Source organism: Neodiprion virginianus, chromosome 6 (assembly GCF_021901495.1).
Source record: "Neodiprion virginianus isolate iyNeoVirg1 chromosome 6, iyNeoVirg1.1, whole genome shotgun sequence".
Lineage (NCBI taxonomy): Eukaryota > Metazoa > Arthropoda > Insecta > Hymenoptera > Diprionidae > Neodiprion > Neodiprion virginianus.
In genome coordinates, this window is record NC_060882.1 from 3,358,710 (window position 1) to 3,383,804 (window position 25,095).

The following is a 25,095-nucleotide window of genomic DNA, read 5'->3' on the forward strand; positions in this document are numbered from 1 at the left end:
TTGATATATACTAAAAATAGTTTTGCTATAATCGCAGGATAAACGCAGACAGATTTATGATCAGAAATCGTGTTGAAAAGAAATATCGATTTCATATTGCATTCGTTGAAATCGATTAATCGTGTGTGATTTTGGCCGAGCTTTAATTATTCCGTGTATTATAAAACAATGAATAAAAACGGGAAAATTCATGCATATTTATCTGAAACTAATAAATTCGGAATCTAAAATGCCCATTTCACACTCATGATGCACGATAGAAAATTACGAACGATATCTGTAACGCGTTTCATCCAACACAAAATTCATGATAACACCACGTGGAGCCGTGATGCTGTATTATCAACATCAAACCAGTAGTGATACCTGTTAAAACACGTGTAAACTAAACTTTTCGCTTGCTCGCCAAGTAACAGTCGCTCAATTTCTCATGGCGTCGTCGGTTAGAAACCTGCTCCACCACCGATCACCTGTATACCAGATCAGTGTTATCCACAACAATACAACAAGGTTGTTATTGGTTAGATGTTGAAACGTGATTAGTAGAGAGAAAATGAGAGAGAGACGAAAATTTCTCAGGGTCAAACCGGTCTCATCAGAGTTTTTAGGAGAAACGCGAACCAGTTTAGGCTGATTATAATTCAACGTTCCAGCAGTTACAAGTTGCGAACCCAGCGAATATCCCTTCCCCGTACTGTGATGTATAATATTATGCAATCACTTTTATACCTGGAGAACCTTTGACATTTTTGCGCGCGCGCGCGCGAACAAACGACGAGCGTGTTATGGCGGTCACGTGGACTGTGAGTGTCGGGTTTCGAGGTTAGTCTTTGTTTGAAATTCGTTATTAAGGGTGTTGTTGAAGTGAGGAAGATGAACGCTGATGGGTCTGACAGCGAGAGCTCGGACAGTAGTAACGAGTTTATGGTAGCCCCGGATAAGCTGAAGTCAATATCGCCGTTTTTCACAAAACCTACTCGAAAAACAGCGAGCGCACCAAAGAAGCTCGAAAGTTCGGAGGAGTCGGATTTTGATTACGAAAATGAATCCCACGGTAACAATGATGACCTCATGGCTCAGGTCCTCAAGAACCTTGAGGCGACGAAGAAAAGTCAAGCGATTCAATCTGATCAGAGCAGCGCGGAAAAACCTGAAAATACCAAACCAGTGAAAAAAGAACTCACCAACGAAATAGCTGATCTTCTACTCTTGGGAGAAACTGGAGCGACAGCTTCAACTGCGGAGCAAGATCAGGACGAGCCGGACGAAGAAGGACCAGCTGAAGACTCCGCTCCGTCTAACTACAGTATTCCAAAAGAAGGGGTAAAGATAACCCTGGTCGATTCGAAACTGATTTTCAATCAGAGGAAGAAGAAGAAACAGGAAACGCTTGAAGATTTGTTGAAAAAGAAATTGAATCAACAGCTTAGGTCCAATCAAGTATTGATACACAAAGTAGGACTCCTCTGTTGGATGGCGCACGGTTTTTACGTAAACAAGCAAATTAACAATCCGATATTACTTGCAGCTGCACTAAAATTGGCACCAAAAAACTGCTACCCAAAAGGCAGGGTTGATCTGTCTTATCTTGAAAAAATCACCAAATGGTTTCAAGGTGTGTTTACGTTTCCTACGGGCAAGCCAGAGTCCGGCATTACGACGCTGAATTTATTGAGGAGACTCAAAGACAAAGAGATCCACAATTATCAAGAACTCGTATTACTCTACGTAGCAACGCTAAGAGCCTTGGGGCTGACCTGTCGCTTGGTTATATCCCTGCAACCCCCGGCTCTTAAAGTAACAAAAGAGCAGCTCATCGCCCCAGAGTCTTCCAAAGTGAAAGATGCAAAGGTAAAAAAGGAACCGAAAAAAGAAACGGCCACCAGAAGCCCAAAAATATCACAAGAAATGAAAATTCCTGGACAAGAAACGGAAAAAGGAAATATATCAGCCAGGCTTCGCAAAGCCACTGAGGCCAGGAGAAGGGCAGCTGAAATTCTAAAAAGAAAAAAAAGTACGAATTCAGATTCTGCGGAGGATGTTAAACCACCAGCTAAAAAATTGAGATCAAGAACGGTGGCTGCCGCGATACCCGTTGACAAGAAGGGCAAAAGGAACTCTGATAAAGTGAAAAACGACAAAGAGGTGACTGAAAAAGGTGGAAGAAGTTTAAGGTCGCGGGCAAAAACAGCTGACAAGCATTGGCCAAAAGATGAGGATACGGATGACGACGATGATGATGATGATGAATACAAAATGGATGATGATAAGGAGGAGAATGAGGATGGCGAGGAAGATACGGATGATGAACCATTTGAAAAAACTCACAGGTCAAAGCACAAAGCATCAGCTTCCAAGCAGCGTTCTCGCAGTCAGAATAAAAACACTGCATCTAAAATTAAAAAACAGTCAAATACAGGTTCAAGGAGGAGCTCAACCGCCAGGAAACTGATATCGTCTGATGAAGATGATGAAGAGAACAATGAGAAGCCAAAGAAAGTGAAAAACACAAGGGATATGTGGGCAGAAGTTTATGTTGAATGCGAGGAAAATTGGATAAGTGTCAGCGTACCAGATGCAAAAATTCATTGCATTGCCGAGCTATACGTAAATATCATTCTCTTGGTCTGATAAATGATGAATCTGCAAATAGGTAACAGTAAGACACCGCTTTGATACTTGTAGAAAAATGCTACGGATCCAGTGCTGTACGTCATGGCCTTGAATTCTGAGGGTCGAATCAAGGATGTAACACGCCGATATTGTCCCCACTGGCTGACCGTGACCCGCAAACAACGGATCGATGAAAAGTGGTGGCTGGAAGCTCACACTCCTTGGAAAGAACCTGAAACAGCCTTAACAAAAGCAGAGGATGAGATGCTCAAGCAAAAGTAATGAACTGTATCTGTCTTTTGATATGTATGATACTTATCTGATTAATGTTCCATAGAAATAAATGAAAAATCATTGTTTCTTACAGGGAACTGGAACAACCCCTACCAAAGACAGTTTCGGAGTGCAAAGGTCATCCTCTGTACGTTCTGCCCAGACATCTTCTCAAATTTGAAGCCTTTTACCCGCCGGATGTCGTTCCACTTGGCTACGTTCGTGGCGAGCCTATATACTCTCGTCATTGTGTTCACACATTGCGCTCCCGCGAAACGTGGATCAAAAGCGCTAGGGTAGTGAAACCAGGAGAGAATTGCTACAAAGTTGTTAAAGCAAGACCAAAATATGATAAGGTACATCATGTTCAGTTATTACAATTGCGCTATCTTATTGATTGCAATTTGCATAACATCATGCCTACACATCCCAATGGATTTCTTGTACAATGACCACACGGTGTTGATGGAAAGCTTTCAGGTGCCAGGCTGAAGGATGAGTCTCTGGAAGTATTTGGAAAATGGCAGACAGATCCGTACGTTCCACCAGAAGCCAAGGATGGGATTGTGCCTCGGAATGAATATGGAAATGTGGATTTATTCAAACAGTGTATGTTGCCTAAAGGAACTGTTCACATTCAGCGTGAGTAATCTATTAATATAGAATAACATCCGTATTGTATGTCATTGGCTACTGTTGGTATAAAAATAATACCTGTACAGGAATAACGTCAGATGTGTATTTTTTTTCTATCCAGTTCCAGCACTGAACCGCATTGCAAGAAAGTTGGACATTGATTGTGCTCCAGCTGTGGTGGGCTTCAATTTCGGAGGACATGGGGCGCTGCCTGCTTTTGATGGATTTATTGTCTGTGAGGAGTTTGAAGATGTTTTACGGGAGGCTTGGGAAGTGGAACAAGCAGAGGCAGATAAGCGTGCCAGAGAGAAATACGAGAAGAGGGTTTACGGAAATTGGAGGAAGTTGATTAAAGCTGTTTTCATCAGAGAACGACTAACAGCTAAATATGATTTTAATGCTGACGAAGAAAAAGAAAAATCCAGCACATCCAATAAGCAAACGAACAAACGGGTAAAACAAACCAAAGTTGGTGGGAAAAAAACAAAGGTTGACAAAAAAAAATAGATCATAAGTAAACGTGTCAGCTCGTTGATCATTGCGGCACTTTTCAAAGATTACGAGAAAAATTCAATTATTTTCCTCCACACCTTTACCGCCAAAGTATTTTTAAAAGTCACAAATTACTTTTCCGTACTTCGGCATTCTATATTGTTAAATTCTATAAATTAAACTTTAAAAACTTTAAAAGTTCGATATTGTGGCCCTTATATGTTTTGATCTTTCTATTTGTTTACCCTGACCTTGTCATAGTCTGTAAATATCATTAAAAATGGTCTTCTTTTTTTTACCTCAACGTCTTCTATAACTCATAGTTTGTAAAACACAGTTATCAAGTATGTATAGAAATAGCTGGGTATTGAAGAAACATGCGCCACGAATGTTTTCTTGTTCTTTTCACCAATGTGGTTTGAAGATACACCGCAAGCATCAATCACTATTGAATGCCAATTATTCGAGTGCTGCCTGTTCCAGTTATGTAGTTATATAAGCACAATAATATCGACTGGTATTCTTCTGATTTGTTTTTAGCTTGAATTTCAAACAGATTTTACAATATAACGGCTATATCTTTCTTAGAATTATGCTCAACACTTTCATTCTAAGACAATTATGCGAAATTAAGTAATACTTTGTCCGTTGTACAATCTTTCCTGAATTCATCATTGATACAGTTGACATGCTGTGTGCATGTACTTGGTATTAAACAAATAAATACATGTAATTCACTAACACCTCGTATATTTCTCATATTACCACGTCTCCATAAAAATTACCCAACGACAAGAATAGCTTTAAAAAACCGCTCTTGCCTCATTACTAAGTAGTATATTTATAACTTTAACACGTATTGTGACATATGGTAATTCAGAAAACAAATGTCATTTTTGGGCTGAAAATAATGCAGGCACAGTGGAAATTTTTCCACGTGAATAGAAATGATGTTTTAAATAAACACCGTAATAGAAATGGAAAACATCAGACTAAAGAGTGTACATTTTATTACACTTATATATTCGGTCTAGATTAGTTAACAACAATTATTCACATTTCCCTATACAAATACACATACTTACACATTCTATATTTAATTAATATAATAACGAGACTAACTGCAATACGTCATCAATCGTTTACACAGCCTAATAAACTTGTAAGTAGTAAAATATCATCTAATCGAGTAACGCTTGCGAATCGCGTTCATGTATCACATAAAGTAAATTGTTTAATACAGCACGTTTTTGAAGCCAGTAATAACCCAAATACCATCAATTCTTACTAGCATAATTTAACCGTCGACACTGATTGTGTGTATTGTTATTAATGCTTGATATAAAGACTTATTGAACTATTTCACAGCTATTTCGAATAACTGACAGTTGTCAAAGCATAAATTTTTTATTAACATACTCGGAATTCGGATTCCGAATAAATATTTCAATGAGCTTTCACGCTTCTTGACTCTAATCATGAATTTATGAATTTCAAGTTTAAAGTACATTGTCAAACTGATTGATAATCTATGTATATGCACAGTACTGAGCATGCATTGAACAAGTACGCGTTTCTATTTTAGGGAGACCAAATCGACTATTTCTTTCAATATTTTCTCATATAATAATAATTTCGAGTTTGAATATTGAGTTGATGTATAGTAAAATTTATGTGTTAAATTTTATATAACATATTAAGTTTAGAGATCTATATTACTAGAGATAGAAAAATATTTTAGTGACAAGTTTGAGATTCTGGCTAACAAACAGCTCATTTAATACATTCTAAGTAGAATCCGCTTTTGGTAAATTATCTTATTCAATAGAAAATGGAATAACCGTCAGAGTTCCAATCATGAAAGTTGCCTTGTTCTCTAATTGCTTATGAAGAACAATATTTACGGTTTACTTTTTTAAATTGAAACATAACTTTATACTGTCATAAGTTCTATCCCATCTACATCAAAGTAACACAATAGTTTATCTAATACAATAGACGCTCGATTTAATCATATGTATTTCATACATCAAAGCAACAAGGATATATTTGATCCAAACAAAGCTTCCAATCCTTACTAAGGTGGCACCATCGCGAAATTTGACTCGTTTGTAGTAAAATCGTAAGACAGTGTAAAATCAATCAGTGATAAGTAGAACTTACTCCAACAGTCTTGTAGAGCTGGAGGTAAAAAAAAAAAAAAAAAGAAACGTAACACAGATTTGTTTTGGAATACCCTAATACATGTGCCGAAACATCACCATTTAGGTAAAATTGTCGAGTTCCATATTGAAGGCATCACTAGATCCGATAACTGAACGCTACTCCGAACACCTCAACTTATGATCCATGCGGCCACTTAAATGCTATATCATTTCGACCCTGAACAGTTCATTATCAGTCTTAGTACACCATTTGCTTGTAAAATCATGAATTAACATGATTGCATATTTATATGACGGGTAGCAAACGGTTTAAGGTTGTTCAATTGAATTGCACCACTGCAACGTTACATAAGCCACCTCTAGTACCACGAACATTACATGAGCCACGACCAGTAATGTGTTCGACTGAAATGCCTTCGGTTTCACTATTCATTAATAACAAGTAATTTGAATAATTTTACATCAGCTAAGAAGCTTAAACCACAGTCGTAAATTTCCAATTGGAAAAGATAAATTAATACCAACGAAAGGAAATGTTTCAGTTATCTCAGAATTATGGTTCTACCATATATCACAGAGCTGGCACTGGGAAACAGAATATTCCCACCTATATCTCTTTGTGGACTAATAATTTCATTGATACATGACAACGAAAACTCATGCCTATTCTTTGTTACACTTTTAATTCAAACAACGGTATTCGCAAAATTACATAGCTTCGTACGAAATACGAACCACCCAGTATACTAATTGCCTAATACAGAATTCCAAGTTGTAAAGTTAAATTGACCTAAATACGACCAGCAAACAAGACTCGTATTTAACCTAATCCGAAAAACGTGCTAAACTAATTATACTGTTGATATCCATATCCCGTAATTATAATGCACCTCCTAGATTCCAGAATACGAAATTCCCTTGTTACCCTCTATTCGTTTCTAGATCACGAATATAATTGATTTCCTGCCATTGTAAGAATCAGCCAACACTTCAACGACTGTAGCAACTAATATATTACCCAAGAAAAACCTCACCGCTGCTTATGCGGTTTAATATTGTCTCTTGAATCCACAGCGCTCAAAGCTATTCCAAGCTGAGCTGCGTAATAGGTAATCATTATAAATACCTGAAACATATATGCTTGTATGTACATATTTCTGTTGATACGAACCGTGCAAACTTGAGAGTTACGTAACAGCAACCATCATTATTTTTTGGTACCTGAGCATACGATATAGGACTGTGAAAGTAGTGGAAACCAATCAAAGCATCTGATATAACGAAGCATATACCACCGGCACAACTACACATTTTTGACCAGGTCCATAATTCCTGTTGATGAAACAAAAGGACAACATCCTTGTTATAGAGGCATTAAAGAGCCTATTAATGTTGGAACTACGTTGAATATAAAGCGTTGAAAACGTACAGCTAATTAGCAAACACTCTAATGATGTGAGTGTTGATACAGTTAATGCAGAATCAATTTACCTCAAAAAATTGCACCCTTGCTATAGCTCGCCATGCCATTGTTGTTAAAAGTATTGTATACAACGGAACCCCAATCATCAAGACACCATTTAGACCAGGCATCAAAAGAAAAATAGCTGTAATTATAAACTTTCGTAAAAATGTTGGATCACACTTTGTTTTACAAATTGGAAATTGAAAGTCGGCAATGTCTTTTATATGGATCGATCAATTATGCCAGTGGGTAACATATTCTGTTGAGATGAGAAAATATTTGAAATATAATATCAGCAAGGTTTTTGTGCATCATGCACTTCATTTTAAGTCAGACTATGAGTAATAGGAAATTCATAATCTCACAACTGATATACTTACCAACTGCACATAGGGCATATAATATTGCTCCTAACACTCCATTCAATGGAACGAAGCCAAAGGCTTTAGTATAAATGACTTGAGCAATAGCAAACATTCCCATTCCTGGAACAAAGCAGGCTGGCCATACCAGCAGGGCATCACCTATACAGCTGAATAAAAGGCCAGTCACTATCCGACGAGGAAATGCATATCTGATCAGCGAGAAAGAATGAAAAGTTATTCAACGTTTCACAGTTGCAAAAATGACATATTTTTTGCATTTTACCGCTGTATCAAACTCACTCTTCAGACAAGTTAATTCCATGGAGAAGAATAAAAACGATAAGACTGATGATCGGCAAACATTTAAAACAGGCAGTTAGCAGGGAGGGCTGCTCTGCTAATAGAACAAAGTAGACTGATACACTTTTGAAAAATGGTACTAATTTCGGACCAACACTTTTTATCTGAAACAAATGTAAAAATGTTTGTTTAACGAATTCGCCTTTTTCTATACTATAGTCTTGATTTTCGTTTTTTACGATTTTCTCGAAATATACTGCATATCAAATAATTGGCAAATATATTAAATAAGGGTAAAATTTTCCGACAAACTGATTGCTATTTACTTTGTAGAATTATGTTCACATTGCGAAAAATACGCTGATTTTCAAGAAAAAAAATCAATTTCTTAAACTACAAATAGAAAATTAATTAATATTATTTAAATGCAACTTTGCAATGATCTTGAGTATATTAGTATTTTAAATTCGCGATGGCATATAAGTTGTTTGACAATTATAGATACATCGTGATGGTCAGAACCGTTGTTTAGAAATTTCTGAATTGACTGAAATTGAAGGGAATACTAATTACAATTTGCAAACTCTAGTAGTGCGGTTATTCTAACAATAAGCTTGGGAAATATCTATTTTTCCCCGATGTTTCGTTACGCTGATGTTACTTATAACTGCAACGTCGTTATAAACGCGGATGATCGCGCACGTGATATTCAAGAGCGCGCGAAAGCATAAATCAAATTAGTATTAATTAATATTTTTTCCAAGTCAAAGATGTGTGTTAATTCGGTATATTTTCATCCAAAGATGTGCGCAATATTATCCGAGAGCTGAAATTTTTTGAAATTCACAACAACAACCGCGTGAAATTTCACAACGTTTTACGCCAATTACTTTTGTAAACAAATTAATCGTCGCGTGCACGTACGATGTGCGATTATAATTACCGTGAATTTTCACGTGCAAATATTGAGTCTATGTATAAATTTACGCAATAACTAAGCATTAAAATTGATGTATTAATTTTGTAATTCAGATATTAACGAATATATGAATTACGTGAGGTTCAGGGTTCGATTATATAGGATAGGCGTCAGTGTACTATTTCGGCAAATGTAATACCGGGGGAAAATGGAGACGAAAAATTTGGAGATATACTTCCTACACGTGCCAATGTTATTTTTGGATAAGTATACAATACTATATTGTATACATAAACGCATACGCGGATATGGTACGTGTAGTTTTTGAACAAAGAAAATTAATTTTTATACCCAGTTAATCGGAATATTTACTGCGATCGCGAAGTTATCATCGTCAATTAAAAATGTTGTATCGTATCGTTCGTCTGTTATTATCTCGTGTTTTTCTTCGAGTAACGTGAAAACGATTGTGTACATATAGATATACACAATGCGGAACTTTTGGCGAAGCCATCGAACAGCGATAATATATATTACACACACCTGTATATAGGTATATATAATACCGTTATACTCTATTGATGTAATTATTTTTTAATCTGCAGGTCGTATAAAGTAGATCGTGTCGCATATTCTGCGCCAATTACAAATGTGCGTATATACCTGTAATATTAACTTCTTTGTTCGCGCAGTGCAAGCGAGATAAGCTTGCAACATAACATCGAGTGCACGTATGCATGTATAATTCAGAGTAACTAACAATAAGTTAATGAAATATTTACGAACTTGATTATTGAATGCGTAAATCACAACGGCATAGATGATATTTCGACTTTTGATTTAAAATATTAATATTAACAAAAATTCGTTGCCTTCGAATTTCAATCAGTTTACGACCGTTTAAATATAAAAATCGAAGCACAACACATAATTAATGTTTGTGCGTATCTCGCGCACACTTAAAATCGCTTAAAACACGTCAAATGTTGACGTTAAGAAGAACTAGATGCCGTTCCAGTAAATATATTTACGAAAAAAATAAAGAAAAAACATTAATAACGCTCACCACTTGTGCGGTCGATGTCATTTTGCAGTGATTCGTTTGCTTTTATTATTCCATCAATCCGTAGGTATTTTTTCAATCAATCTTTAGGCAGGATTTTCTCTTTGTGTCAACAAGACGTCAAACGACCACCGTCCGCCGCACACGAGACAACTGGCTGCACTGTCGTGTTGTAAAGGGGTATATACGTTATATATTTGTATCGTTTCGACAAACTCGCGCTGCGTTTATAACGAACGTCAAGGTTCGTTCGATCGCAACGTACGGGGGGTAACCCGACGGTACCTGATTGGTCTCAGGCTTAAAGCTCGATCGAGGCCTCAATCTCCAGGCTCAACTCGTAAAATTCATTATCTTTTCAGTTTTCATTCTCAGCCGTTATCGAGAATTCAACGTTATTGAAATTAGGCACGAGCTGAGCTTCGATTTTTCCACACGCTATCCGAAGCACCGTCGTCTGGTCGGATATTACTTCTCATTTTGCTAAAAAATTTCATATTACACACAAGGCGTACGTATCAGACCGATCACTGTGATTCCTACCTTACCGACCGAACAGGCATTTCTCGTTTGCGCATGTGTTATAGCTACGTCAAGGGTGTGTTCATACCCAGCATTGTATATTTACACAACACACCGACGACCGGTTTATCCTACCTATAGTTCATTGCTCACAAACGTATCTATCCCTGGAGCCCGAGTTTTATAAAGCGGTACTATAATGATTTAACAGAGAATTGGTGTGACATGTGACTGAACGCTGAGTAGAGAATGTGTACGTGACCTAAGAATGTTGGCCAGGAAAAATAGTGTCAAGTTTCCCGCAGCTCGCATTATGGAAATTTCCAATTTGTACCTAAGTGTCGTTTCATTGCGTACGTGAATACCAAGTTTTGTTTTTCTTGTTTTTTTTTTTTTTTAATATCACGCTATCTACTTCAGGGCAGCTATATCGTGTGATAACAATCAACACCGACCTGCAATACTCAAATAATAGAAACGGATCGACGTTCAAAGAATGAATATCTCTACGGTTCGGTATAATGACGTTAATCACAATTGACTATTTAACCATGTTTCCATTACAAAGAGTAAGCTCTGACTGTAAAGAATCAATATTCCGAGCGCGTACTCTCGGAAAGTCTTAACGATATTCTTTTGTCTTAAACGTTCGCATTAATCCTGCCTCTAAAGTCCGTCGGTGTAATTTCGATGTAAAGTTGGGTGCCTGTCCTAACCAAAGCGTAGAGGTTAGGTTATGTGCAAGTGTTACCTGATTTTTTTTTCACTTCGCTTTTGGATAACAAGTTCAAATTCACAACATGGCGGGAAGTTTGACCTGGTCGTCGGGTTGTTGTCTCCGTTTTAAATTTAGTCCCGAAGAAATAGAACAACGATACAAGAGTCAAGAAATCGACCGAATGCTCGAGAAGGATCGGCAGATTCTGCGTCGTCAAGTGAAACTGCTCTTACTTGGTGCCGGAGAGAGTGGAAAATCAACGTTTCTCAAGCAAATGAGAATCATTCATGGAGTTAAATTTGAGCCGGAGGTGATCAAGGAATATCGGCACATAATTTACCAAAATATTATCAAAGGTATGAAAGTACTCGTCGACGCTAGGGATAAGCTCCAAATTCCATGGCAAGATCCGAAGAACGATGACGTCGGCTACCAGCTACTCAAAATTGAAAACACAATCATATTCGACACGAGATTGTTCCTTCGCTATGTACCGAATCTTCGAAGTCTATGGAGTGACGCTGCGATAAGAAAAGCATTCGATAGGCGACGAGAATTTCAACTGGTAAAGACCATTAATTTCAAATTGAATTTAAACCAATATAAATTCTTCTCACCACTGTCAAACGAAAGTATCAGGCCTATATGTCGAAATCTGTGAATGATAGTGTTTCAACTCGATAGTTGGTTAACAATGTCTTTTATTTTCAGAGTGACTCGGTTCAATATTTCTTGGATAGTTTGGATAGAATTGCCCGAATGGTAAGTCTACAGTTATGATTATAATTGAACTTAATTTTTTTAAACTCGTTTTGTCGTTTAGGGTGATTACAAGTGATGTAATTTTAATTACAGGAATATATGCCCACACACCAGGACATTTTGCACTGCAGAAAAGCGACCAAAGGAATTTCTGAATTTTTAATTCAGATAAACAATATTCCGTTTCTATTTGTCGATGTCGGCGGACAGAGATCTCAGAGGCAGAAGTGGTACCAGTGTTTCCAGTGTGTCACTTCTATACTTTTTCTAGTGTCATCCTCAGAGTTTGATCAAGTCTTATTGGAAGACAGGTGAGCAATGACGATTTCAATTTGATAAATTTCGGCGAAGCGCAATGCCTGGTAAAAATGCTGCCCGAGTTCAGCGTCAATTTTTGCTTTTTGATGTTAATGCAAGCTTCACTTTTTAATTTTTACAGACGAACCAACAGACTGGAAGAATCAAAGAATATATTTGACACGATAGTCAACAATGTAATTTTCGGCGAGGTATCGATTATTCTGTTTCTGAACAAAACAGATTTACTTGCTAAAAAAGTCAAGTCCAACGATACGGATCTGCGGCAGTATTTTCCAAGTTTTAAGGGTGACCCACATTCCATTCATGATGTTCAAAATTTCATACTAGACATGTTCACATCTGTCAAACGGGACCCAAAGAAGCCTATTTTTCATCACTTCACTACAGCAGTGGATACAGAAAATATTAAAGTTGTCTTCAACGCGGTAAAAGACACAATACTCATTCGAAATTTGGAATCACTAATGCTGCAAAATTGAATGCATATTTCATTTAGTGAGATACTGATAAAAAGTTATATAAAAATGTATCCGCCACAGTTTGAATCGTATTCAACAATCTGAAAGGACAACGGACTTTTACATTCCAATGACACTATTTAAGTTCAATATTCAAAACTATTAAGATAATGTAAACGATGAAGTATTTGTAAATATTGCTTCAGTCAACGCACAAGCATGTATGTAACTTCATGTTGTAAGTTGCGGACCTTTTTTATTATACTAACACAGGATGAAACTAAAGAAAATTTACATTGCATTGAAACCTGTTCAAGTGATATACATATTCAAACGTATGTACATCACATTAGCATTATTTGTCTATCAAAGAGCCCTTATATACTGTAGCTATTAGATTATTATGACATATGTAAATATTTTGTCATGCTTAAAGTTACATAAATATGCTCAGTATACTCACATACCTTATACGCGCGTGTATTGATATATTTGTAAATAAGATTACCCATGAACATGCCATATGCAATTATCGAAATTTGAGAGCGTTATCAAAACAAATTATGCACAGCCAAAGTACCATAATATCGATCGATTTAATTAGGATATATCACGGTATTTGGAAACTGAATACTATTCTTTACCCACTGCAATCACTGTCCATCTCCATCGTATTTAATAATAATAACTATTACGAGAAATTGAGGAAAGTTATATGATTAATATCAGATTGTTTACAGTCGAATAAGATTGCAAGAGCTATAACGGTATTAATATTATCTAGAAATAATTTGTTTATTACTTGGGAGATGCGGTTGAAAAACACTTGTCTATTGACAACATGTAATAGATTAGCGAGCTGGTGCAGACAGACCAACTTTTAAAAATCAAAGTAGTACTCTACATTGTCTTGTTTGCGGAATTTTTTATACATATGTTGGCATGAAAATTTTTTTCACACGCATGTGAAGACTTCACCTTTGACTGGAGCTCGTAAATAGTTTAACTTTTAACTTATCCATATATGTATTTTTGTATTAATTATTTTAAGATTTATGCGATCTACCAAAATTGATCAAATTCTTTAATTATAGAGCGATTAAGCCGAATTGAAAAATTTCCAAACAGCATACCTTGTAGTACTAGAGTGTGCTTTTTAATATTGTTATATTGAGTAAATTTTTTGATACTAATATTTGCAAATGATATTTTATGTACATTTTAATGCATTCGAACTGAATAATCTATGTATATAAATATATTGTGCCTTATATATGTTAGATTATATATATACATATATGTATGAATATACATGTATATGTATGTATATAAATAAAGGTATTTCACATGTTAAATAAAATTCAACAGACTGTGTCTTTGTAAAAAAAAAAAAAAATTAATAAAAAATATTCAAAGTACAGATCGAGCATCAAATTTTAATTACGAAATTGCCAAAGTTCTGTAACATATAATTACTCTGTCATTGATAATATTTGATAAATTTAAATGAATAAAAAACATCTATCAAAGAAGCTGTTTAAATTATAGAATTAATTCATTCTCAAGATATTCCTTCAAATTGATCTCTCGTATCCCTTGCAATAAACATTCAAATTTTTAACATCACAACGAGTACTGCAATAAGTTTTATAAAAATGTGTGATGAAAAGAAAAGTTTGAAATTAAGATTAAAACGTGTAATTTAGTCGGTATTTGTCATCACCGGAATTTCAATCACTTCGGTGAGTAGAAGGTGGGTAGTAATAACGTGTATTAAGAAAATAGTATAATCGTTGTACGCTCAGTGAGGAAGAGGCAAAAGTCACCCTCATTGCTCTGTACTCTCAAGTGAATCTCTCTAATTGTAAGCGACAAACTACGAGGCCTGTTAATTAAAAGCCCCCTGACATGGAATTGAACTCACACATTCACGTACGGATGTATGCGTGCGTACATTGCGATACGTCATAATTTGCAGCCCGCTTGACAATGAACAGACACGGCAAGAACGACGACCTGAACGATACGAAATCACGCGTCAGGAACCTCGTCTTAAGATAAGTCTCGTCACGTGACTTTCAGCTCAGTCTTATACGTTCTAACCCGTTCAAGTGACAGTGCTTGCCAGGAGTCGAAGAGCTAATATCAGCTGATCGTACGTACCTATAGACGATATTTACTACGTCATAGGGTAGCGCAAATACCAAACGTGCTGACAAAGCAGTTCGTGCCGAATATTAAAGGTTTCATTCGGTTTTTACGTCTCGTGTTGCCAGTATCTAGAAGGATAATAGTTTTACGGAAATAATATCAGAATGGCAAGTGTTCAGCGTAACGAATTATACGACGATTGGAAGAAACGAGTAAGTCGCTAAAGCAACAAACGCTGTATACTCGAGCATTCGTTCACCGTATGCGTCACGTTCACACCGTCGGAGGTTACTCCGAATTGAATTATTTTATCAAGGAAACCAATCTGTGGCACTAAGATAAACGGCATTGTTTACAGGCATTCCTTGGACCGCTTCCACATGGCTTTCTCAGAGTCGAAGAAAGCCCACGGCAACAACAAGAGGCTGCCGATCAACAAGCCGCTCTGGCGCTGCAGCACCATCTCCAAAGTGCACCGCCCGTGGTAGCTGCTCGCATGGGCAGACTGAGCGTGACGATTACTCAGGTTGGCGTTTTGCAAAATTACAGGCCTCGATACAGAGCATCAAATATTCAGTACAACTAGAAAACGACCTATCAGTCGATGATCATACTACCAACAACAAGAATAACAACAATAATAACAAACCATTTCAAAATACAGGCAAAATTGGTTAAGAATTACGGCATGACCAGAATGGATCCTTACGTCAGATTGCGAGTCGGTCATTCCATTTATGAAACACATACAGATCCAAACGGAGGAAAAAACCCGCACTGGAACAAAGTTTTGCAATGGTAACACACTTGAGCAGCTTCTACTTTTAAACCTTACAAATGATTGGGATAGATATTTTTGACTGATTCTTGTCGAACCTGTTGTACAAATCAACTTATGATTTTTTTTCATCAAATTCGGTTTGGTATTATTGTCGTTATTTTAACTATTACTTATTTCAGCTACCTTCCACCTGGGGTAACGCAAATATACGTTGAAATTTACGACGAGTGTTCGTTTATGATGGATGAACTTATCGCTTGGGGTCATATAGAAATACCACCCCAAGTAATTTTGGCAGGAGAGACTCACGAGGACTGGTATCCCCTTAGTGGAAAACAAGGGGATAATCAGGAAGGCATGATTAACATGGTTTTCAGTTATTTGGTAATTTGAAAGGACTGAATTTATCTTTTAAAACTTTGCGTTACCTCGTTGATCCATCAATAACGGTTGGCGCGTTTCTTTTCCTACTATTGATGATCGACGTTTAAATTTTTTATTCAGCCTACTCCTGGTAATCCATACATTGGTCAAACGCCAGTAATGATGGTTCCTTCGACTAATTTATGTGGTATGACACAATATGCACCGGTCAATGTGTATACGACTCCACCTGCCGTCGCTGCTGTTCCAACTGTTGATCCAAGTCAGAGGGCAAACGCAGAAATTGAATTGAGACAGGTAATATGGATTTTGTCAGTGTTGTCATAGAATGTTGGCAAAGTTTAGCGCTAACTGTATTAGATTTGTATTTTACAGATCGCAGAGATGTTCCCAAACGTTGATACCGAGGTCATTAAGTCCGTGTACGATGCGAATCAAGGAAAGAAGGATGTGACAATAAATTCTCTGTTGCAAATGTGCGAATAAATGTCAAAAAACGATTGTCATATTCAAATTGCCATATCTGTATTTTCCGCTGAAGTTGTATTCCATTTTAATTGTAATATATTTATAAATTATTATAACGGTTATTAATTTTACTCTTGTCTTTGTTACATACGTAACTGTTTTAAGATTCATATTTCAAACTTGCAGAAGAGATTTTAACTTGGTGTAATTACCATTGTACTGAACTACATAGGTCTTTAGTTCAAATAGGTTTCATCTCGATTTTATAACTCATTTTACTAAAAATTACGTGCATAAATATAAATATTAATATTTGTATATAATGTTGATTAAATTAATCAATTAAAGAATAATAACAATTTCTTAAAGTTTCGGTACTTCAGAAGCTTATAAATCCTACATGGATCAGTGAATCGTTATTCCAATAGTTATCTGCCAATGTTAATACATTAACGTTATCACTAGGCATGTGATTCATTGCTCCCTGAGATATGAAATATTGTTTCCAACTTAAATTGTGTTATTACGAAGAATTATCAGATTCTCCATACTGACATGACTGTGCTCATCTGTACTTGGAATGTCGATCATGCTGATGCGATAACTTATATTAATAGACGTTTACTTATAACTTAAATTGCAATCATTTCATAGATTTGCACGTTTTTAAGCTTTAAATGTGGGATCAGAGCATATAATAAATGAAAAAAAAAGTTCTTTCCACAGAATACCATACCCCATAATGGAATGCGAGTCCCCTCCTCCCTGCCCACCAAGGTTGGTGACAATTATTTCAATAATACCTGAATATAAATGGACCCCACTAAGTTTAAGTTGGACAAACATTTTTTGTATTCCACCCAACACCGACAAGCTCGACTTAGAATCGGCAAAAATACAGTATGTTACCTGGCCAAAATATTTTTCTAGTACACTTCAAGATGACCACATATAAAAATATGTACTTTGCCAGTGTGGCAGATATTTAATAATTGGGTCCGTTACCATTCTGGCGAGCGGAACGTTCCTCGATAGCATTTTAAGCAGCGCGTAAATCTTCATGCGGCTGTAATTATCATAAAATGGTGAACGAAGAATGTACAAGAGCAGTGCAACCCGTCTACGAGAGATTTCGTCAAACTCTTCCTTTCGCAGGGTTACTGCTTTTGTCTCATTGCTGTACAACTTCAAACTGGAAAATTAGAGTTGATGTTTTGTGAAAATTATTAGTCGACTGTCAAAATTATTTACAGATATATGTCACCTCATCGGCTCACCTTGCAAGGTCAATAATCAGAGATAAAAACCACGATTTCCATTGCTTCTGTCCGCTTAAGGATACGCATCCAAGGTGCAACAATGGTTTGATAATATACAAAGTCTGAAAATGTAAACAACGCCGTAATTGGGTATAATTAATGCTTGCAATGAGCCGGAGTTCGTAACATTGAAATTTTTTGGCCGGCACAAACCTCTGCGAGAATTATTTTTTTATTCGGTGTAAGATCAATGGTGGTTTGTTGGTCATCGATTCCTAACGGAGGAATAGGTGCCCATGACCTAAACTGAGAACATCCACCCGAATTGACCTTTCGAACGACTTTCTTAGATCTTTTTAGGGCAAAACCGTCCTTCTCAATTGTTTCGACCTTATCGGATATTTTATCACGTTTGATTGGTGGAATCGGAGGACTTTGCGTCACTCTTTCTTTGTAACGATGAACTAGCAAAAGTCGCATTACCGATCTGCGGTAAAAAACAATTTATGTAATTGTAACGGAGAGTTACTTCTTCATCGAAATTATTCAAATAAACGAAAAAAACGGTATGTACTTAAAAGCCTGAAGTATAACAATGATGAGCCATTTTCCAGTCTCTCCCCACAATTTGCTCGCCGAAATTTCCAAAAGAACTTCTGAATATTCCAAGACAGTCAACCAAATTCTTATCTTCGAGTGATACTTTGGCAATTTAGTCTCTACCTGAGTATTAGCATTTATAATCCTATCGTTGAACAGTACAAGTAAGTTGGACATCGAATAGACGAGCTCCGACATCAAAGTTGAATTGTTTATCCGTCCTGCGTTACAAAATTTGTACATCAATTTAAATACGGTTGAACAATATGCGAAACAAGTAACATGTCGATTAGGATAAATACGAACCAGCGGTGAAATACGACAGCCATTTGACCGTACTTTCGATGTCCCCTGCTAGTTGAGGATTTGATGTAACCCATTTTTTATATTTCTCAACGTATATTAAAACGGTATTCATATTGTGCGAAGGCATCTTGGACAGATTTATTCCTTTGACAAAGACTCGACGAAAAGAAATATTTACATCAGTTTCTGCGTTATAGGTTAGCTTTCAGAATCCAGATATTGTTCAGCTACTATCTCGAATAACGAGGCATTTTTTTGTGGCTCATTTGCTTTGATAGGTGCAGCGAAGTGTCGACGCGAAACTGAACAGCAAACTGTGAGCGTAAATGACTGTTAAAATTTGAAAAAGTGTGTAAAATCGTCGACAACAAGAGTCGTCGTAGTTCTACCGACTGCATCGATCCAATGGAATACGTGATAATACATTCATACGGCGACGAACATCGTTACTTCTATTCAAATTCCCGACACGAAGAAATTAGTTGCGTAATCGTTCGGACCTTGTCAAAGCTAACATCGAAAACAGTTGTGCATACATGGATCCATAATTAGAAACTCCTATAATCGCTTGTGTATAACATCGATGCTCACAATGCGCGCCACGCTAAATTCGAAAGCTGTTCATCGAGCCACGTTTCACAACGCGACAGCGAGGAAATCTGACGGTAAGTAAATGAGAAACTAAATTCTTTTACAAATACCTACATGTCAGCCATTTAGGTACAGGTTGAAAAATTTCGAAAAACCGGCTAACGATCCGTAACGTGAAAATTGAAATAAGCAGACCCCGTCAGTCTTTTGTTCGAATTAATTTACCTATTGTTATTCCGCATGTGAAATCGCGTAGGTATGCATTTATCGCCGCAAGCTCGTAAACAAAATTTCAATCCTCGAATCGCGGTTATCGTTTGTGCAATCACTTTCGTCCCGACGTAGCTCCGGCGCCGAGTCGGGTGGTCAGAATTTGTCAGAACTTGTCCGAACCAGGCAGCAGATGGTTTACTTTCCGTACCTAGTGTCAACGTGTATATTACAGCGTGCGGTCGTATTAGCTTTGGCTGAATATTTAGCAAAGGTAAATACGTGACTCAGACAATAATTAAATACGAGAGAAGTTATATTCTCACACATTATTACGGATTCAACGTTTGGTACTGTATATATATACGTATGCAATGTATGCACGTTTCAAGCGTTTTGACAGCTGCACAGCAGATTTATACGCGCAGCTAACGTGGAGAAAGTGCACAGACAAAATATTGATATTGCAACGTACTCGAATTATCGTCTGTCCGTGATCGATAAGCTATTGAAACAATGAATTTCTCGGTTTTGACGATGGAAAAGAAGGCGGAGAAATTAATAAAAGGAATTAATCGAGCTGAGGTTAACTCTGATACGATCATTGACTGTAAGGATTTCCAAAGAAAGTCAGACGTACTGTTGGAACGTTCGAAACAGTTATTCGTGATAATTGTCGTCTGATTAAATTCCTTCCCCCATTGTCTTAAACGCTCTGTATTTCCTAATACCCGATGATGGATCGTTGTAAATTTATCCATTTCATTTTCAGATAAGTGCGATGAAAGATTGTTGGATTTTATTTTCATTCTAATCTGCAGTTATTGAAATTTGCCTGCTCGACGTTAAAATGCCTAAACAATCAGGTATGAAAATCAATTATTGCACTCCATAGTTTCATTCATTAAATTCTAACATTTATAATACCCACGTTATTCATTAGTTTATTATCAACAATTTTGAGTTAACTTTACTTGCAATGAAATGCTTCGTCGTCGTACCAGATTTCATCATTCAAAGTATCAAATAAAAGTTGGAACCTGCCCACATTACATCCTGTTTCAGATTGTTCTCTTATCACGGTTGACTTATCTAATTAACCAATAATTATGTCTGTAAAATAAAATGTGAAATATCCCGTAGGGATAGATATCAATGCTACGGTATAACACTATGCCAATGAAACTTTTATGCTTCAGAAATTTATTGTGAAATACTATCGGTCCAAATGTTTCTGAATTGATTCATATTAATGAACCGTATTATAAATACGCACATCTTTTGTTTTCAATCGATAAGAGAACTTGGCTGAATACCCTTTGTTGCAGTAAAAGTAAGATTAAATTTAACAGCTATTGAATTATTTCAAGGCATTGTAATTTTACGACCATCTGATAACAACCAGATAGTCTGGCTGTCAAAAAAAGTTTACAATTCATTAATGAGTCCTGCATTTTTGTGTGACTGAACAATAGCATATCTTTTCTCATCTTTTCCTTAACAATCGTCCATTTTAAAGAAATTTAATGGAAACACAATCTTACGGAATACTTGCTCTGAAACTTTTCATTATTGAAAAATTTCCTAGGTGTATGAATAACTCCATAACTATATCTCATCTAAAAAGTTAGATTTCAAAAGTTGATTTCTATGACAACGATTTATTGTTGGATGATTCCTTTCGAACAATTGAGGTATTAATCAGTAATTTTTACCAACTTGCATAAGCCCACAAGAATAATTACCACTTTTCTAGCAATCGTCCTAATTCAATAATTTCCAATGATACAATAGCAGTCTGTATATCGTTTTAGTCAGTCCGCAGTTCCTCAAGTACATCAGTTTAGTTACACTAACTCTTCAAAATGCTGTCCTGGGACTCAGCATGCGTTACGCGCGAACCAGATCTGGAGACATGTTTTTATCGTCAACAGGTAATTGAATAGTTTGATAATAAGTTGGGATTTTTTAATACTTGCATTAGGTCTACCATATCCCTTGCATTTTCCGTAATGCATTTTTTGTCTGGTCACTAAATACTCTTTGTATGGTGATCAATACTTCTCGTACTTATAAACGATCTGTAATAGACCTGAGTACTAATTTTCTGATACAGCTGTGGTTATGGCGGAAGTGGTTAAGCTAGTAACATGTCTAGTGTTGGTCTATATGGAAGAAGGGAGTATAAGAAAATTTCTACACGCCATTGACAAAACCGTGCTCAAACAGCCTATGGACACTTTGAAAGTCTGCGTACCATCTCTGGTCTACATCATACAAAATAATTTGTTGTACGTGTCCGCCTCCCATTTGGATGCGGCGACATATCAGGTAAATTCAAAATCAATCCTTTAAAATGTTTGAGTCTCGTTTCGCAAGACTTTTTTAAGCACGGAATAATACTTCTTCCCAATTTCAGGTAACATATCAGCTGAAGATCTTGACGACAGCTTTCTTTGCCGTATTGATACTTCATAGAACTTTACGCTCCATTCAGTGGGGTGCCTTGGTTCTACTCTTGGCAGGCGTTGTCTTGGTTCAACTAGCTCAAAGCAATCCAACCACTGTACCATCGGGAATGGAACAAAATCAGTTGGTTGGATTTTCAGCTGCGCTGAGCGCATGTTTCCTATCAGGATTTGCAGGCATTTACTTTGAAAAAATTCTTAAAGGATCTGATATTTCTGTATGGATGCGAAACGTTCAACTGAGTTTGCTTTCTTTACCGTTTGGATTATTCACTTGTTTTTTATACGACGGAGCAGTTATTCGCCACCAGGGATTCTTTTTCGGTTACGACTGGTTCGTTAATTATTTAGTCCTGCTCCAAGCCGGTGGTGGGCTCGTTGTAGCGATGGTCGTCAAACACGCCGATAACATCCTGAAGGGTTTTGCTACCTCGCTAGCCATCGTTATATCTTGCATAGCTTCCATATACTTGTTCGCATTCCATTTAACTTTCCAATTCAGTACTGGAGCAGCTTTGGTTATTTGTTCGATTTTTATGTACAGTCATCAACCAAGAAAGACCATTATTTCTGACACTCATTCACTCATTGATAAAGTGTGAAATCGAAGTTATTAGGGACTATTTCAATTTAGGAATTAATAAATTAAAATCTTTGATACTAATTGGCAGAGTTGTGTGAAATTTATTCAAGTAATATTGTTTGGATTGCTGAAATTCCCGTATGGAATTATAAGCTTGATTCGAGAATGATAAAATCATCAAAATCGTCAAACTTCTTGAATTTGTCAAATTCACATTCTTGGGAATAAAAAAATTACCTCAATTTTGTATTCATCTCAAGTATTACCTCATCATTTGAGGTATATCTATTTTACGAAAAGTATAAATATTTCATTACGATACGTTACTGCTATAATATTAATGGTAATAAAAGTATCGTACCATATAAAAAACTTATATCATTTGACTGAATCGAAAACTGCTCGATCTCTGTTTTCCAACCATTCTGTAGATTTGCGCTGCCAGTAAAGCCAACTCGTTGTTCATTTCCAAGTAAAATTAAAATTTATTTCATAGATATTCTATTTCTGATTCCGTGTTCTTATACTTTCTTTGCACGTTATGATTGTGGGGAGGCCTTCGTGAGTTTCGTCTTATGAGAGAAAAAAGAAACAGAAACTTGCAGTATTGGTAATATATAATACTCTAGGAACTTTGTTGGATGTTGCATTAAGTTGCATCCCTTGTGAATTGAAAGACGTTAGCGGTTCAAGCAGTGGAATAATTTTCAGTTCCAATTGAAAATTAAATTAACACCTCGCGATTATCCACATCGTTTTGTAGATACTTTTATGGAATAATCGAAACGCATATCAAATTTCAGCTCTTGCAAGTTCACCATATCTTTCAACAGCATCTCAAATACCTTTCTATTTTGAGTTGATTATCCGTTCAAGAAATAAATATTGAAGCTTCGATAAACCTTTCCTATGCGAATACTCAATTCATTAGTGAAGAATTAGCTGATCTGACACCTGTACTTAGTACAAATACGAAATTCTCATTTTTTATTTATATCATTGTTCTTGTTTCTCGACTGTTGTCAAAATACTTAGTGATTAATAAATTCGATGAAACAAAAAATAATTGTGGATGCTAAAATGACGGGAAAGAGTTATAATTAAAATCCTGGATCATTTGCGTAAATGTATATAGATATGTGTATATTCGTTCCTCGTTTTTGTGCCTATTATGATTATAGTATTATAATTTTATCACATTTCAAATTCCAGTGAACTCATGAGATTGAAGTTTGTAATATCATTGTAACAATGTATTTTCAGAAAAATTCGCTATTTCATAATGTGAGAATTATTTAAAATTTAGTCACTGGTTTAGAGCATGAAAAAAGATAATATCTTGAGGATTTAACTTCTTCAAAGTCACTCTAAAGTTGTAAAATAGTGATTTTTATTTGAACGTTTCTTTATATTGACTTTACTAACTTCAGCTTCATGCTAATTCAAGACAATTTTCTACTTACTCTCGATGTCAATTGCAAGTTGCTTATACTTGCAAAAATACATCCATTATACTTATATATATACCCATATTATGTTATTAATGTATAAGATTTTTTTTAATCAGGGGCTGTAAATAAACCTATATTTTTATACATAAAATGAACTCCTACTACAATTGTAAATAGCTTTTAACAAGTAATAATCACTCAATCATTTTTAAGCGCTGGATATATTCAGCGGAAGAATTGTAACGTTTTGTTGTATTTGATTCGATTGTTAAGCTGGATTAATAAACATGATTTTGATTTAGTCTTACACCAACTAAGTAATTTTAATGTATCAATATTTGTGTGGGATACGTCGATCTTTCTACCAATGATGCTCTTTCAACTCGGAACCTGAATAATCCTTGAATGTAAATGCATGTAAATTGCGTCAAGTGCAATATCACTTTCAAATTAATGGTGTAAAAATTAAATTTCAATGGGTGTATTCGCTTGACTCCACGCCACTGAATATATTGATCACTGATTGGTCGTTTCTCCTTTCAATTCATGGCATTGAAAAGAGAAGCAAGTAATTCTCCTCAATGCGATCGTAATCAAGGAGTCAAGAGAATATACCTATTACTTGCCGATATATGTCGTAACACGACGCGTGTGGCCAATGAAATTGTTGAAATCAAAAAGTCTTGCAGACCAGTCAACTATTGAGCGTGAAAAAACTTGCGGGAAAAGTATTAATAATCAGAAAAAATCACAGCGTTCGATAATCGTCAG

At 36.1% G+C, this 25,095-nt stretch overlaps 6 protein-coding genes and 1 long non-coding RNA gene across 10 annotated transcripts in view; 4 read left to right on the forward strand and 3 right to left on the reverse strand.

Annotated features, from left to right (window-relative positions):
- Positions 1-25,095, reverse strand: part of LOC124308057 (uncharacterized) — a 30,443-nt gene that overhangs the window by 380 nt on the left and 4,968 nt on the right. The gene's annotated exons all lie outside the window — the stretch shown is intronic.
- LOC124308045 (DNA repair protein complementing XP-C cells homolog) lies at positions 251-7,191 on the forward strand. 2 transcript variants are annotated; one of them, XM_046770360.1, is made up of 5 exons: positions 274-2,607; positions 2,686-2,891; positions 2,981-3,242; positions 3,360-3,528; positions 3,644-7,191. In XM_046770360.1, the coding sequence occupies exons 1-5, from the start codon at positions 874-876 to the stop codon at positions 4,027-4,029; spliced, it is 2,757 nt and encodes a 918-aa protein (XP_046626316.1). In that variant the 5' UTR covers positions 274-873; the 3' UTR covers positions 4,030-7,191. The 2 variants fall into 2 exon arrangements, with proteins under 2 accessions (XP_046626317.1, XP_046626316.1); XM_046770361.1 differs by lacking the exon at positions 3,644-7,191 and having other exon boundaries at positions 251-2,607; positions 3,367-3,505.
- LOC124308056 (lysoplasmalogenase-like protein TMEM86A) lies at positions 5,008-10,500 on the reverse strand. Its single transcript, XM_046770381.1, has 6 exons — positions 10,295-10,500; positions 8,310-8,473; positions 8,025-8,218; positions 7,671-7,786; positions 7,401-7,511; positions 5,008-7,305 (listed from the first exon to the last, which is right to left on the reverse strand). Exons 1-6 carry the CDS (start codon positions 10,313-10,315, stop codon positions 7,210-7,212), a joined length of 702 nt encoding a protein of 233 aa, XP_046626337.1. The 5' UTR covers positions 10,316-10,500; the 3' UTR covers positions 5,008-7,209.
- Positions 11,249-14,315, forward strand: LOC124308049 (guanine nucleotide-binding protein subunit alpha homolog). The gene is made up of 4 exons (XM_046770367.1): positions 11,249-12,096; positions 12,243-12,293; positions 12,387-12,604; positions 12,733-14,315. Exons 1-4 carry the CDS (start codon positions 11,614-11,616, stop codon positions 13,091-13,093), a joined length of 1,113 nt encoding a protein of 370 aa, XP_046626323.1. The 5' UTR covers positions 11,249-11,613; the 3' UTR covers positions 13,094-14,315.
- LOC124308055 (toll-interacting protein A-like) lies at positions 15,208-16,972 on the forward strand. Its single transcript, XM_046770380.1, has 6 exons — positions 15,208-15,435; positions 15,582-15,749; positions 15,888-16,021; positions 16,184-16,388; positions 16,509-16,685; positions 16,764-16,972. The coding sequence occupies exons 1-6, from the start codon at positions 15,388-15,390 to the stop codon at positions 16,872-16,874; spliced, it is 843 nt and encodes a 280-aa protein (XP_046626336.1). The 5' UTR covers positions 15,208-15,387; the 3' UTR covers positions 16,875-16,972.
- Positions 16,892-19,157, reverse strand: LOC124308050 (peroxisomal membrane protein PEX16). Its single transcript, XM_046770368.1, has 5 exons — positions 19,022-19,157; positions 18,690-18,936; positions 18,329-18,602; positions 18,134-18,237; positions 16,892-18,048 (listed from the first exon to the last, which is right to left on the reverse strand). Exons 1-5 carry the CDS (start codon positions 19,146-19,148, stop codon positions 17,793-17,795), a joined length of 1,008 nt encoding a protein of 335 aa, XP_046626324.1. The 5' UTR covers positions 19,149-19,157; the 3' UTR covers positions 16,892-17,792.
- LOC124308052 (UDP-galactose translocator) lies at positions 19,562-24,631 on the forward strand. Of its 3 annotated transcripts, none has more exons than XM_046770372.1 (5): positions 19,562-19,686; positions 20,595-20,688; positions 21,637-21,756; positions 21,939-22,153; positions 22,242-24,631. In XM_046770372.1, exons 2-5 carry the CDS (start codon positions 20,673-20,675, stop codon positions 22,890-22,892), a joined length of 1,002 nt encoding a protein of 333 aa, XP_046626328.1. In that variant the 5' UTR covers positions 19,562-19,686; positions 20,595-20,672; the 3' UTR covers positions 22,893-24,631. The 3 variants fall into 3 exon arrangements, with proteins under 3 accessions (XP_046626328.1, XP_046626329.1, XP_046626330.1); XM_046770373.1 differs by lacking the exon at positions 19,562-19,686 and adding an exon at positions 19,816-20,096; XM_046770374.1 differs by lacking the exon at positions 19,562-19,686 and adding an exon at positions 20,163-20,432.

Excerpts from the sequence above, each read along its gene's own strand:
- LOC124308045 (XM_046770360.1), top strand. The coding sequence starts at position 874 with ATGAACGCTGATGGGTCTGACAGCGAGAGCTCGGACAGTAGTAACGAG. Across the intron at positions 2,608-2,685 it reads ATTGCATTGCCGAGCTATAC|AAAAATGCTACGGATCCAGT; the intron begins GTAAATATCATT and ends TGATACTTGTAG. Across the intron at positions 3,243-3,359 it reads CAAGACCAAAATATGATAAG|CTTTCAGGTGCCAGGCTGAA; the intron begins GTACATCATGTT and ends GTTGATGGAAAG.
- LOC124308056 (XM_046770381.1), bottom strand. The coding sequence starts at position 10,315 with ATGACATCGACCGCACAAGTG. Across the intron at positions 7,512-7,670 it reads CAAGGGTGCAATTTTTTGAG|GAATTATGGACCTGGTCAAA; the intron begins GTAAATTGATTC and ends TTTCATCAACAG. Across the intron at positions 7,306-7,400 it reads GTCCTATATCGTATGCTCAG|GTATTTATAATGATTACCTA; the intron begins GTACCAAAAAAT and ends TATATGTTTCAG.
- LOC124308049 (XM_046770367.1), top strand. The coding sequence starts at position 11,614 with ATGGCGGGAAGTTTGACCTGGTCGTCGGGTTGTTGTCTCCGTTTTAAA. Across the intron at positions 12,097-12,242 it reads GGCGACGAGAATTTCAACTG|AGTGACTCGGTTCAATATTT; the intron begins GTAAAGACCATT and ends TTTTATTTTCAG. Across the intron at positions 12,605-12,732 it reads CAAGTCTTATTGGAAGACAG|ACGAACCAACAGACTGGAAG; the intron begins GTGAGCAATGAC and ends TAATTTTTACAG.
- LOC124308055 (XM_046770380.1), top strand. The coding sequence starts at position 15,388 with ATGGCAAGTGTTCAGCGTAACGAATTATACGACGATTGGAAGAAACGA. Across the intron at positions 16,022-16,183 it reads TGGAACAAAGTTTTGCAATG|CTACCTTCCACCTGGGGTAA; the intron begins GTAACACACTTG and ends TACTTATTTCAG. Across the intron at positions 16,686-16,763 it reads CAGAAATTGAATTGAGACAG|ATCGCAGAGATGTTCCCAAA; the intron begins GTAATATGGATT and ends TGTATTTTACAG.
- LOC124308050 (XM_046770368.1), bottom strand. The coding sequence starts at position 19,148 with ATGCCTTCGCACAATATGAATACCGTTTTAATATACGTTGAGAAATAT. Across the intron at positions 18,603-18,689 it reads GTTATACTTCAGGCTTTTAA|ATCGGTAATGCGACTTTTGC; the intron begins GTACATACCGTT and ends TTTTTACCGCAG. Across the intron at positions 18,049-18,133 it reads CTGATTATTGACCTTGCAAG|TTTGAAGTTGTACAGCAATG; the intron begins GTGAGCCGATGA and ends CTAATTTTCCAG.
- LOC124308052 (XM_046770372.1), top strand. Across the intron at positions 21,757-21,938 it reads CATGTTTTTATCGTCAACAG|CTGTGGTTATGGCGGAAGTG; the intron begins GTAATTGAATAG and ends TTTCTGATACAG. Across the intron at positions 22,154-22,241 it reads TGGATGCGGCGACATATCAG|GTAACATATCAGCTGAAGAT; the intron begins GTAAATTCAAAA and ends TCCCAATTTCAG.